We start from the raw sequence: 14,364 nt of genomic DNA, 5'->3' as shown, positions 1-14,364 counted from the left end.
GATGATACCACTCTAATGGCAGAAAATGAAGAGGAACTAAAGAGCCTTTTGATGTGGGTGAAAGAGGAGGGTGAGAATGCTGGCTTGAAACTCAGCATTAAGAAAACTAAGATCATGGCATCCAGTCCCATCACTTCATGGCAAATAGAAGGAGAAAAGGTGGAAGCAGTGACAGATTTTTTTTTTCTTGGGCTCCAAAAATCACTGCGGATGTTGACTGCAGCCATAAAATTTAAAGATGCTTGCTCCTTTGAAGGAAAGCTATGACAAACCTAGACAGCATTTTAAAAAGCAGAAACATCACTTTGCCGACAAAGGTCCAGGTAGTCAAAGCTATGGGTTTTCCAGTAGTCATGTATGGATATTAGAGTTGGACCATAAAGGCTGAGCACCGAAGAACTGATGCTTTCAAATTGTGGTGCTGGAGAAGACTCTTGAGGGTCCCTTGGATGGCAAGGAAATCTGACTGCAGTCCAAACAACTGACTAATTAGAAAAGACCCTGATGCTGGGAAAGATTGGAGGAGGAGGGGGGCACAGAGGATGAGATGGTTGAATGGCATCACTGGCTCAGTTGACATGAATTTGAGCAGACTCTGTGAGATAGTGGAGGACAGAGGAGCCTGGAGTGCCGCAGTCCGTGGGGTCACAGAGAGCTGGCGACTGAACAACAACTAGGAACACTTAGAACCTAAGCACGTTGGCCGGCGTCTCAGCGGCTGCCGTGTTGTCTTTCCCATCCCAGGCTGGGTACCACGTCTTTACAAGACCCGTGGGGAGGACGAGACCAACTTCTTCAGGTACGAGGGATGCACTTAGGGGAAGTGAAAGGGAGCAGGGAAGGTGAGAAAGCCTCTTCCTCACACTGCTGGTGAGGCTGCCCATCTGATTTAGGGAGGAAGGGGACAGCAGTCTTCCCTAGTGGGGATGGTGAGGAAGGAGCCTGGGGAAGATGCAGAGGCAGAGGCAGAGGCAGCACAGGAAGCAGCTTGCCCACTCTCCCTGGGTCCTAGAAATGAAGGACTCTTGCCCAAGGCCCTCGTAACCTGGTGCTGTAAACACCTGGGATGCGCCCGGCAGCTGTCCTCTGCCTCCTCTCAGCACAGGACCCACCAAAGGAGACAAGACCGGGCTCTGGATTGGAGAAATGAAACTGAGGAGGGGGGAGGTTGCCATAGTGATGGGAGTTGGATAGAGGCCCTTTCCCCGCAAAGGCATACAAAAATGGGGAACTGGCTCCATCTCTGGAAGCTAGTACACAGCCCAAAATGGGAGCCTGATCATCAAGTCCTTCTAAATAGGCTGCTGCTGCTGCTGCTGCTAAGTCACTTCAGTCGTATCTGACTCTGTGCGACCCCATAGATGGCAGCCCAACAGGCTCCCCCATCCCCGGGATTCTCCAGGCAAGAACACTGGAGTGGGGTGCCATTTCCTTCTCCAATGCATGAAAGTGAGAAGGGAAAGTGAAGTCACTCAATCGTGTCCGACTCTAGCGACCCCATGGACTGCAGCCTACCAGGCTCCTCCGTCCATGGGATTTTCCAGGCAAGAGTACTGGAGTGGGGTGCCATCGCCTTCTCCACTAAATAGGCTGAGACTCTTCTAAAGATACAAGAAATCTGGTGGAAAGCAAGAGCAGACTGACTGACACAGATGAGATGCTTCTCTGGGATTGGAACCAGGTTCACTATGTTCACTGGAAATTTACTTCACTAGAAATGTACCTAGCATCTGGCAGGTACTCAGAGATACTTGGGCAAGTGAATGAATGAATGAAGAATATTTTGAGGAAGAGTGAGGCAAGCTAACATTGAGAAAGATGGCTTTGGGAAGCCGCACTTGTTGGAGTGAGGGGGACTAAAGAGAGCCGGCCACTTGAGTGAGGGGACAGCTGTGTTAGGTAAGGGGACCGGGCAGGCAGGGTGGTTCCCGGATGGGAGATGGGGCTGGTGCCTGTGCGGTGACACTAAGAGTTGAAAGGGCTCTGGCGGGAGAGGGCTGGGACAGGAGGGTGAGCCCCAGGTCCAAACATCACCCTCCCAACACTCATGGTCTGAGTCACAGGCATGTGCCTGTAAGAGCTCTGGCACCTCCTTCCCCAGCCCTCGCCCCAGCCCCTCCCTGAGACAGCATCTCTAGCTCCTTGCCATGAAATGCCTCTGCTCTGGGCATGGAGTGGGGACAGAGATCAGACTGAGCTGAAAGTGGACTTGAGGACAGCATGCCAGAGGGTCACCAAAGAAGCCAGGAGACCGCAGGACAAAGGGACCACCTGGCTTAGGAGGGTTGAGCATGAGAGAGAATCCTTCCATTTCTGTCTGCGACCATCATACTGCCCACAGCCCAGGGCCCCCATAACCTATTTTGTTCCCCATTTAGTCCAGAGCAGCCACATTCCCCACAGCAAGAAAGCTGGACTATCCCTTAGAGAAGTAGAATAGATTTAATCTATAACTCAGAACTGTCTAGCTTAGCAGCAGTTATGGACATCGAGAGCTGGGGAGGAACCTGCCCCCCTTGAAGGCATCTTGAGGGGCAGAGGGGTTCCCTCAGTTCACAGAAGTGTTGACTGGGATGTTAGCTTTGCGCTCAGCTTCAATGCAGTACTTCTCAGGAAGGCCGGAGGCTCTGCAGGGAAAACAAAGGGTGGGCGTAAGGGGTGGGAAGGGTGGGCGGGGACCAAAGAGACAGCAGCAGCTGCTGCTGCTAAGTCGCTTCAGTCGTGAACGACTCTGTGCGACCCCATAGACGGCAGCTCACCAGGCTCCCCCATCCCTGGGATTCTCCAGGCAAGAACACTGGAGTGGGGTGCCATTTCCTTCTCCAATGCATGAAAGTGAGAAGGGAAAGTGAAGTCACTCAATCGTGTCCGACTCTAGCGACCCCATGGACTGCAGCCTACCAGGCTCCTCCGTCCATGGGATTTTCCAGGCAAGAGTACTGGAGTGGGGTGCCATTGCCTTCTTTGAAGAGACAGCAGAAGCAGGCTTAAAGAACCTAGGGACCTGTATTCCTGAGCCTGGTCCCACCACCCATTCCCCAAACACATCCCTGTCAAGGCTCCAGCATCCTGCTAAGGAGTTCCCCAGAGAGCCAACCAAGGAAGTCCCAGTTTCAGAACATTCTGCAGGAACCCCCTTCAGAGGGCAACAGCCCATGTGAGCCTGGTGTCGGGCAGGAGGCCCTCCCCATGCCCCTATCACCGTCCCTTTGTTCCCCTAACCCTGCGCCTTCCGGGCTGCCTCCCTGGGGAAGGGGAGAGCAACGGGGGAGGAAGGGACCCCAGTGCACCTCAGCTCCTCGAGCTTTTTCCTCTTGATGTCTTCAATGCGCTCACGCCGCTTCTGGGCCTCCTCCTTGAGGCGCCGGCCCTCGTCGAAGGTGGAGATCCGGGCCTGCACCTGCTTCTGCTGGTTCTCCCGCACCTGGCGCCGGAGCTCATTGGCATGCTGTAAGCGCCCTGTAGCCTTTTTCTCTTCCTCCAGCCGCTCCTTTTCAATCTGCTCTCGCTGGGCCCTGAAGGAGGGACATGGGCTGTCGAATGGGCTAGGCTGAGTTGGCCCAACCCAGGGAAGGGTCTGGGGAAGTTCCTGGTTGGGCTCCTCTAGCAACATGCTTCAGAGACCAAAGCCCTCCCTTTCTGTGGCTCAGAGATCAAGCCCAAAGGCTGTTCCCAGCCAGTCCCAGGTTCAGGGGCGTGTGACTCTATGCCATGGGCATGTTTAGAAGGGCCCCTTGCTTGGCCTAAGTCTCTGCTATTTTAATTTTTGAACAAAGGGCTCTATATTCTCATTTTTCACCGGGCCCTATAGATTTTGTAGCTGGCCCTACACCCAGGATTTCACCCACGGGAAACTATTTATTTATTTATTTTTGGCTTTGCTGGGTCTTCATTGCTTCTCGGGCTTTTCCTCTCTTTTCTCTAGTTGCAGCAAGCAGGGGCTACTCTTCGGCTGTGGTTCACAGGCTTCTCACTGCAGTGGTTTCTTTTGTTGCCGAGCACAGGCTCTAGGGCAGGCAGGCTCCAACAGCCGCGGCACATGGGCTCAGTACTTGCAGCTCCCAGGCTCTAGAGCGTGGACTCAGTAGTTGCAGCACCTGGGCTTACCTGCCCCGCGGCATGTGGGATCTTCCCAGACCAGGAATCGAACCCGAATCTCCTGCATTGGCAGGTGACTCTTTACCGCTGAGCCTCCAGGGAAGCCCCACTGGAAGCCACTGTCCTACTCTGCTCTCTGGTAACAATGCCCGACTCCTCTCCAGCTTGTTCTGAGATAATCTTTCCCCCTCTCCCTTACTTCCCTGCCATTATCAGTAATAATGACATTATCAAAACCAACAAAGAGGATGCTTAGGAAGTTCAAAGAAGTAAAATCTGTGATCTTGGCTCTCCTTAATTGCTGGAAGAAGAAGGAACTTTGCCTGTTATCTCTTACTTCTCTTCCTGCTGCAATTCTAAACTTCTTCCAGGAGCCTCTTCCACAAGAAAACTTAATTGAACCCTGACACCCAAGGGAAAATGGCTAATGTAGACCAGATATGTTCAGGAAAAAAAAAAAAGCTCAAATGAAATGCATTCACATCTCAGAGGAAATGCAATCATCATAGGCCATCTTGAGCTAACATCTTATTTCTTTCTCAGTGTAATCAAAAATAAAATGTAAAATCATCTTAGGCCAGGATGTCTCAACTGAGGTCACTCATACCCTAACCATTCCCTGACTCATTTCCTTCAGTCGTCTTCCAAGCCCCGCCATGCATGGCGTGTCCTCTCAACTCTGAGCAACTCTTTTTTGTTTTTTTAATTTACTTATTTGTCTGTGCCAAGTCTTAGTTGTGTATACAAGATCTACACTCTGGCGTGCAGGGTCTAGTTCCGATCAGGAATCAAACCAGGGCCCCCTGCTTGGGGAGTGTGGAGTCTTAGCCACTGGACCACCAGGGAAGTCCCCCAGCAACTCTCTTACACCATGCAGATACCTCGCAAATGTCTATACCTTCTACAGAGGCTTCTCAGTTCACCAAAAGAAAACTGCTGACACATCTGTGAAAGCAGAAGACTCTTCCCCTTGCCTTGCCATCATGTTCCTACATAGAAAACAGTTTTCTATCATTTCACATGATGTGAAACAGGGTGGAAATGGGGGACCTGTATGTGTCACCAGAGAGCCCCTGAGGTGGCATGCAATTGGAAACCTGAACAGGAAGGGTCTAGTTATTCCACAGGATTGGGGCTAGGATCCTGGAGCCTGGCTACATTACCATCATCTGGGGACTTTCAAAACTGCTGGTGCCTGGGCCTCACCCCAGACCTGTTCAGTGAGAGTCTCTGGCAGTGGTCCCTGGGCACCAGTACCTTTTGAAAGCTGCCAGGCATTTCCAAGAACCACTGAGTAGGGTAGGTCAGCTATTTATGCTTAGTCAACAGGCTGACAGTTAAAGGCTTCCCTCTGTCCAGAAGCAGGAAGTCCATATATAGGCCATAGAGGAGGCCATGGTTTTGAAGTAGGAAAAGCTCAATTGCTGACCATGGCAGAGACGCTCCTAGCACTTGGAGACACCCACCATGGTGATCACGTGGCCCTGGAGACACTAGGTCTGGATGCTAACCTAGAACAAATGGTGAGATTTAACTTCTCCAAAGGGCTGGTCTAGCTTTAATAACTGACTAGTCCATGTGCTCCAGGCAAACAAAGCAAAGAAGGGACAAATGGGTCAGTGGCAACAGGAGGGCTTTAATTTCTTTCCATTAACATGTGTTAGTGACTGCTAATCTGAGAAGAATTGATGCTTTTGAACTGTGGTGTTGGAAAAGACTCTTGAGAGTCCCTTGGACTGCAAGGAGATCCAACCAGTCCATTCTGAAGGAGATCAGCCCTGAGATTTCTTTGGAAGGAATGATGCTAAAGCTGAAACTCCAGTACTTTGGCCACCTCTTGCAAGAGTTGACTCATTGGAAAAGACCCTGATGCTGGGAGGGATTGGGGGCAGGAGGAGAAGGGGACGACAGAGGATGAGATGGCTGGATGGCATCACTGACTCGATGGATGTGAGTCTGAGTGAACTCCGGGAGTTGGTGATGGACAGGGAGGCCTGGCGTGCTGCGATTCATGAGGTCACAAACAACTGAGCAACTGAACTGAACTGAATCTGAGAAGGCAATGGCAACCCACTCCAGTACTCTTGCCTGGAGAATCCCATGGACAGAGGAGCCTGGTAGGCTGTAGTCCATGGGGTTGCTAAGAGTCGGACACGACTGAGTGACTTCGCTTTCACTTTTCGCTTTCATGCATTGGAGAAGGAAATGGCAACCCACTCCAGTTTTCTTGCCTGGAGAATCCCAGGGATAGGGGAGCCTAGTGGGCTGCCATCTATGGGGTCGCACAGAGTCGGACACAACTGAAGCAACTTAGCAACAGCAGCAGCAGTGACTGCTAAAGGCGACCCAGATGTCCAAGAGCACAGAGGCTGGGGAGGGCAGATATCTAAAAGGCGACCTGGAGTCCAGGGGCAGAAGCTTTGGGGCCATTAAGGAAACTGCCATCTTTATCAGGTATCTGGAGAACATGGCATGACCCTTGAGGGCAAGGAGAGTTACAAAGCCAAAGGACATCACAGCCAATGGAGGTAGGCTAAGGGTCCACAGTCCCATACAAGTCCAAGAACTTGGCTCCAGCAAGGACAACGATTCCTATAGACTGTTCTGTCTCTGCCCAGGGATCCAGGGGCCTGGTCTGGCATGCAACTAACTGGGGCAGTAGCAAGAAGGACTAAGAGCATGTAGACCAAGAAAGCTGGGCTGCTCCACTCAATCTCTACCTGCTGCTACTGCTGCTAAGTCGCTTCAGTCGTGTCCGACTCTGTGCGACCCCATAGATGGAAGCCCACCAGGCTCCCCCGTCCTTGGGATTCTCCAGGCAAGAACACTGGAGTGGGTTGCCATTTCCTTCTCCAATCTCTACCTATCTGAGCATAATTTCGGGCTGCTCCACTCAATCTCTACCTATCTGAGCATAATTTCTGCAATTTGTACCCAATTCAAATTTCGTTTGTTTCCTTTATTTGTTTAATTTTTTTGGTTTAAGCTTGGCTGCACTTCACAGCGTGCAGGATCTTAATTCCCCAACAAGGCACTGAAGTGCTGAGTCCTAACCACTGGACCACCAGGGAATTCCCCAGTTTGTCTCCTTTATTTATTATTATTATTATTATTATTTTTAATCTTATAGAGTCTGAACCAGAGTAAGAAGAGAGTCTTTCCAAGTTAGGCCAAAACAGTTAGAGCTAGGAGAACACCGCAGGGGCCCAGTCTGGTGGTGGCAGATATAACTAGTAGAAAGTAGAGCCACTGAGACTGCTGGCTGCCTTGGGGGAGGAGGAGGGAGACAGAGACAGTGAGAGATGTGAACACTTAACTTCCACTTACGGCTGGAATCATCACTGAGCCAACAGAGAGAACAAAAGTAAAAGCATAATGAGCTGGCAAGACAGGAAAGATGCATGCATACAGGTGAGGTCCATCCAGATATGAGTCTGTAACATCCTTCCTACATGAATGGGCAAGGATGGTGTTTCATTCATCTCTAACATCAAGACCACAGCATCCAGCACAGAGCCTTGAATTTACGTGCTTAATATATATTTGTCAAATGAATGGCAAAGACCTCCCTTAAAGTCCTGCTCTGATGACTTGCAACCCAGAGCGTGTGAGTTCTCTCTCTGTCCTCAACCTCTCCTGCTGCAGTTTCAGCCCAAACTTGCTGAGGAACATGGAGACAGAGACGGCAGAAGGGCCCAGAGTTGTATCTTTATTCATACTTTTAATGCTCCTGGGTTCAGTTCAGTTCAGTCACTCAGTCGTGTCCGACTCTTTGTGACCCCATGAATCGCGGCACGCCAAGCCTCCCTGTCCATCACCATCTCCCGGAGTTCACTCAAACTCACGTCCATCGAGTCGGTGATGCCATCCAGCCATCTATCTCATCCTCTGTCGGCCCTTTCTCCTCCTGCCCCCAATCCCTCCCAGAATCAGAGTATTTTCCAATGAGTCAACTCTTCCCATGAGGTGGCCAAAATACTGGAGTTTCAGCTTTAGTATCATTCCTTCCAAAGAACACCCAGGGCTGATCTCCTTCAGAATGGACTGGTTGGATCTCCTTGCAGTCCAAGGGACTCTCAAGAGTCTTTTCCAACACCACAGTTCAAAAGCATCAATTCTTCAGTGCTCAGCCTTCTTCACAGTCCAACTCTCACATCCATACATGACCACAGGAAAAACCATACCCTTGACTAGACGGATCTTTGTTGGCAAAGTAATGTCTCTGCTTTTCAATAAGCTGTCTAGGTTGGTCATAACTTTTCTTCCAAGGAGTAAGCGTCTTTTAATTTCATGGCTGCAATCACCATCTGCAGTGATTTTGGAGCCCAAAAAAATAAAGTCTGAAACTGTTTCCACTGTTTCCCCATCTATTTCCCATGAAGTGATGGGACCAGATGCCATGATCTTCATTTTCTGAATGTTGAGCTTTAAGCCAACTTTTTCACTCTCCTGTTTCACTTTCATCAAGAGGCTTTTGAGCTCCTCTTCACTTTCTGCCATAAGGCTGGTGTCATCTGCATATCTGAGGTTATTCCAGCACAAATTGGAATCAAGATTGCCGGGAGAAATATCAATAACCTCAGATATGCTCTTGGGTAAATAATCCCAACAGCCCCCAATTCCTTTAACACTTCCAGGTGCTATTAATATATTTCCATTCTCTAATAAAATTCTTGGCTCAAGTGTCTTTGAAATATTTCAATCACCCATCTAGGTAGAATGCCCCGCATGACCGCGGTCAAGGTGGCTGTGCATCTGTCTATGGACATGCCAGAAAGCACCTGTCCGCCCAGTACTGACCGTCCCTGCCACAGTACTCGGAAAGGAAGCCAGGGTCCCAGCCCCTCCTACCGGAGAATCCTCTCGAACTCATCCCGGTCCCGTTGCACCTGGACAGCCAGAGTGTGCTCCTTGAAAGCCACCTGTTCTAGTCGACTTTTCCGCAGCTTGGCCTCTGTTTCCATCTTCTTCTGTGCGTTTTCCTTTTCCTTTCTGCGCCACTCTCTGTCGGCAACCTCCTGATTGCGCTTGGCCCGCAGGGCATCCTGGGAAAGGAGAGGGTAGGGGAGGCCAGTGAGGGCGCAAACACCCTCAGGTCCCTTTAGGAAGATGCCTGCTCCAGCTGACCCAGCCTGCTTCGAGAAGCCTCCGGAATTTCTCTAGCAACAAGGTTATGCTACGAGAGAACAAACGGAAACCTGTCATAGAACTTTCAGGTCAGAAGACACCCTGAAGGGTCATCTTGTCCTTCCCCCCAACCACCACCAGCTTATCCCAGTTCTTTCCCTATACCTCAAACACCTCCAGGCAGTCCTGCGATTGCTTCTAATTTTAAAAACTGCTAATGATGGAGATGCCACAGTTTCCTCCTCCCGTGACACATTTCAATAGTTAAGGTTGAAAGTTCTTTATGTGGCAGCCAAAAACTTTCTCTTGGATGTTAGGCAGGTAATGCAGTCCTCAATGCTTGCTGCCATAGGTCTGGGAGCAGGCCCACCCCTCCATCCTCAAACTGCTGAAGTCGAGGCACCTTGCATCCTCTCTTCTTCCCTCACCCTCGAGGCCATTTTACAGGCTGTCAAAGGAGTAGTTAAGGGGGTGTGAGGGGCTGAGGGAAGCCAAGATGGAACAGGTACCTGCTCTGCCTGGTAATCCTGGGCTTTCTCCTGCATGGCCCTCAGGCGGGCGATCTCCTTCTCTTTCTCCCTCCGGATTCTCTCCTGCTCAGCCTCAAACTCTGCTTCTCGGGCCTGCCAGGAAGAAAAGACCTCATAGAATGGCTCCCATCTGCCCCAGCCTTGCAGAAAGAAACTGAGCCCCTGTCTGTTCAGTATGCCCCCTACCCCTCCCTGACTCCGTTTTTTAAAATTTATTTATTTTTAATTGAAGGATAATTGCTTTTTAATTGAAGGATAATTGTGTGACTCCTTTTAATGTAGGGCAACATGACTAGCAATGCATAGCTATGAAACTAATCAGCATTTGTAAGAAGCTTCACTGCTTACAAAATGTCTTCTCCTGGTAATATCCCAGAGAGTTCTCACAATGGCTCATGAGATAGATATTCGATATGAAGAAACTAATGCTCATAAAATTCAAGGGTCCGGTCCAAGACTGCACAGCTTGTAAACCACCAGACAGATTCACCTACAGATGAGCCCAGACTTCATGCTCTGTCCTCTACTTCACAATTTCCAAGTTGCAAGGCCTCTGGGCCAAGTTTTTAGAAATAATAACTGTGGCTTCCTGCCTGGCTTATAAAGTACAGCAGGTGGAAGTTATCTCATTAGTCCTTGGGCAAATGGCCAGCCATGTGATGTCCGGTCCCCCAGTGGTTGGCAGTTACCTAAGGACTGAGCCATCAAAATTAGTTCCCTTTGCCACTTCTCTGAAAGAGCAGACATATCCCTAAAAGCTTTCCATATGCAGCTTCCCAACTACCATTCTGGGGTAGTCATAAGACGAATGGCTTCAGTTGGGTGGAAATGTGATCATCCCATAGAGAATCTTCCTTAGCCTTGTTCTACCTGTCTAGACTTCTGTGCACCGCAGTGAGTTATCTGCTGTGAAGTGTGCATGGCTGGATGTGTGTCAAGCTGGTCTCTTTGCTCAGCGTTGCCGTGTATGGCAGGGCAGGGAACTCTGGAGGCTTCCATCAGCAATCTCTGCCTTCGGGGCAGCCTTTAGGGGCAGCCTCAGCTGTAAGAGTGGAGACTACGGTGAGGTCAGGGAGGAGCTTGTGATATCCCTGGAGACTTATGGTGGGTTGTGGTCATGCCCAAGTGCCCAATCCCTTTGCCAGTCTCCACCTCTCTCAGCTCCTTCTGCTAATGACCTTTCCGGGTATGAAGGTCATACATTGTCCTCTCCTGATCAGAAATCTAGGGCAGTTCCTCATCATTCCACACTTGCAAGGTCCAAGGCCTCCCCAACAACTGCTCTCAGCTCTCCATCATCTCACCACCTCATTTCCCATCACAACCACCAGAGACTCTCTGCTGCAGCCAATAGACCTGTTCACAACTCCTACACGTGATTGGCTTATTATCACCACCATTATCCACTCAGGAACAGTTGCTGACGTCCATATGAGGTACATGGTATTATTCTAGGTATGTTCAGCCTAGTCTGATAACTGGACACTCTGAGGCATTTAGGATCTTTTCCATCACTCAGTTACTAGGTTGCAAGAAGTGAGTGATTAGATGAGACAACACACACAAAGCACTTAGCAGAGAGCCCGTGCACAGACTAAGCACTTGATAAATGGTTAGTGGTATGACCGTTATTATGCAGAAACCCATGTTCCGAGTCTTGCATTCTCACTGTTCCCTGCATATACCTGGCATTCAGTGAAGAAGCCAGAACCAATAAACAAACTTTGTTGAGCTTCATTTTCTGTGGTTTGCATTTGGAGTATTGAGGTATATCAAAGATGCCTTTTCCAATTGTACCTACGCCCTCCCCCAGTAAGGCTTCCTTAGAGAAGTGTGGCGTCATCACAGAATCTCAAAGCTAGGAGGGAAGACAGGACTACCACATGAGGAATTGAGGAACTTTCCTCCCTTGTCTTCTGACAGAAATCCATGTTCACTCCATCTAGACCATGTCTAAAAGCTTTTCTTTGCCCTCCATTCCTCATAGACTCCAATCATGCCATTGCCCCAGAAAGAATCAACGCATTCACGAGCTGCATATCTCCCTGGAACTGTTCTCATGCATTGCTCTCTGCTCCACAGTGTGGTTGAAGGCTCTGCTTTCCAAATCTAACACCAAGTAAAGGATGCCCAAGATAGGAATCTTCACAAGAAATTTACAGGGTAGCTGACTCATAATTACTGGAGATATAATTATCCAGGTCATAAGGAATCCACAAAATCTTCACTTTCACCAATATTTTTAATTTTCTTCCCTGCCTGAACCTGACCCTCATCCCAACTTCCAATCAAAGGTGTTAACAAGGATAACACACTAATTAGGGTGTCCTTTGCAGGCTATTCTCTGGTAATGAACAAGGAGACTAGCCAGGTAGAAAGGGAAAAAGAAGGCAGGCCCTTGAACTAAGGATGCAAATTTTCAGGCTGATGACGTGGCTGCCTTATATTGAGTTCACTCAGGACTCACGTCTGCCCCTCCCTGAGACAGACAGTCCATTCCTGCTCAGAAGTCCCTGGCATCAGAAGGCAGGTCCCTACCATCTTCTTCTTGGTGAACTCCATCACCATCTGGTCGGCCAGCTTCTCCTGAGCCAGCAGCTCTGCTTTCTGCCTCTGGTTTTCATCGTTGATGCGTTTGATCTCAGCCTGCATCTTCAGCTTTTGCTGGTGCCTCTGTTCCAGGTCCTGCCACCAAAGGGAGAGAGCCTCAGAGGAAAAGAAGAAGAGAGACAGAAAGATATTGGCCTACCAGGATGGAGAGACACGGATGGAGGCAGGGAGAGAGATGCACGCTCTGCAGTCTAGCTCTCATTACTGGCCTTGATTCAAACTATTCTTTCTAGGATCATAAATGACCTTTCTAGGATCATAAATGTTCTAGCCAAACAGCCCTTGATGATCTTTATCCACCTTGACTTTGTGGCAGTCTTGACACTATTGATCTCTATTCAGTCTCAAGGAGTAAAGGCTCTTAAAATTCTACTCAGTGTCTCCCACATGTCAAGCAAAATCCTATCACTTGTTCATGTTTTCCTCTTGCCTTCAATTCCCTTCTCCTATTCTAACCCAAACTTTTGGTCTCTGTTCAATAATGATAATTAAAATAATAAAGTATGACACTAATTGAGTACCCTTTTTTGGCCATGCCACAGTATCTTAGTTTCCTGACCAGGGAGGGAAACCTTGCCCCCTGTAGTGGAAGTGCAGAGTCTTAACCACTGAACCACCAGGGAAGTCTCAGGGAAGTCTATTCTTATGAATAAAAAGTACTTTATATAACTTTATATAACCTACCTCTAATACCTAAGTGTACCCCCAAACCCTGAAAATTAGGTCTTGTTACTGGGTGTTCTTTAGAAGGACTGATGCTAAATCTGAAACTCCAATAGTTTGGCCACCTTATGCGAAGAGTTGACTCATTGGAAAAGACCCTGATGCTGGGAGGGATTGGGGGCAGGAGGAGAAGGGGATGACAGAGGATGAGATGGCTGGATGACATCACCAACTCGATGGACATGAGTTTGAGTGAACTCCGGGAGTTGGTGATGGACAGGGTGGCCTGGCATGCTGCAATGCATGGGGTCGCAAAGAGTCAGACACAACTGAGCGACTGAACTGAACTGAACTGAACTGATCTTTCTCATGCAAATGGAAAAACTGAGGCCCAGAGTTTAAGTGACTTGCCCAGGACCATAGAACTAATAAACTCCAGAGCCCAGAATTTTGGAACCCGGTCTATCTTAATTAAAGTTCCAACTGTCTCTGGAACTCTGACTTGATTGCCCCAAGTTTTCATTCTCTCTGCATTTCTGAATTCCCTTTGCACCTAGGATGGTGATAGACCTCCTGGGATTTGATTAGATGCTGCTTTGTGGGGCCCACGCACTTCCTGAGTGTTCATTCTGTCCCAGCCAGAGGACAGGGACCACGTGTCACATGTCTTCTCTTTCCCAATACTGAGAGGAAAACAGCAAATACTCAATAATGAGGCAGGGAAGATGGGGAAGAAGGTGAGAGGCAAGTGAGAAAGGGAAAAAAAATCTCAGAAGCACAATGAGTAATGGAGATCAGAGTCCTCATCATCATGAGTGATAAGAGCCCTTCTAAGAAATGAGCTGGAGCCTTTGAAAGCTCCCAGCAGTCAGACCACTTCTGAGCACATCCCCAGGCCCTGATGCAGGGGGGCACTGGGATCGTGTGCTGGGTCCTCCCTATCCTCTCAAACTTGGACTCCTTGCTTCAAACTCTCATACCCATCAACTCACCCCACCTCCCACACTGCTCCCAGCCGCCTCCACTTCTTCGAAGACTAACCCCCACTAGTCTTCCCAGTTTCTGCCCTAACGCATCCCCGGCAACGCTGCTGGCCCTCCCCCAGCTTGGCTCGCTGCCCTGTTCAGGGCCCTTCCTCCAGGGAGCCTCCTGAACAGAAAAGCACAGTGCTGTCTGCCTCCTTCCAGGTCCGTGTGGTGCCTGAGTCATGACTGCCAGATTCCCTCAGTCTCCACGCACCAGCCTCCTGGCTCACTCCACAGTCCCTGTCCTGCTGCTCCAACTCCCACAGCCTTTCTTCCTCATCTCCCTTTCTTCCTTTCCTTCTTACCTTTTT

At 49.4% G+C, this 14,364-nt stretch overlaps 1 protein-coding gene across 1 annotated transcript in view; it reads right to left on the bottom strand.

Annotated features, from left to right (window-relative positions):
* Window positions 1-2,424: 2,424 nt before the first annotated feature.
* The window catches only part of CFAP45 (cilia and flagella associated protein 45), a 29,837-nt gene continuing 17,897 nt past the window's right edge, over window positions 2,425-14,364 (bottom strand). The window contains exons 8-12 of the mRNA XM_055586731.1: window positions 12,294-12,440; window positions 9,735-9,848; window positions 8,950-9,143; window positions 3,291-3,515; window positions 2,425-2,627 (exon numbers count right to left, since the gene is read on the bottom strand). Coding sequence (XP_055442706.1) covers window positions 2,549-2,627; window positions 3,291-3,515; window positions 8,950-9,143; window positions 9,735-9,848; window positions 12,294-12,440 — 759 coding nt within the window. The 3' untranslated portion in view covers window positions 2,425-2,548. The remainder of the gene's footprint in view (window positions 2,628-3,290; window positions 3,516-8,949; window positions 9,144-9,734; window positions 9,849-12,293; window positions 12,441-14,364) is intronic.

The sequence above is a fragment of the Bubalus kerabau genome, chromosome 6, assembly GCF_029407905.1.
Source record: "Bubalus kerabau isolate K-KA32 ecotype Philippines breed swamp buffalo chromosome 6, PCC_UOA_SB_1v2, whole genome shotgun sequence".
NCBI classification, from domain to species: domain Eukaryota; kingdom Metazoa; phylum Chordata; class Mammalia; order Artiodactyla; family Bovidae; genus Bubalus; species Bubalus kerabau.
Note: the sequence above shows the minus strand (reverse complement) of the source record. Positions and strands in the feature narration are given on the sequence as shown.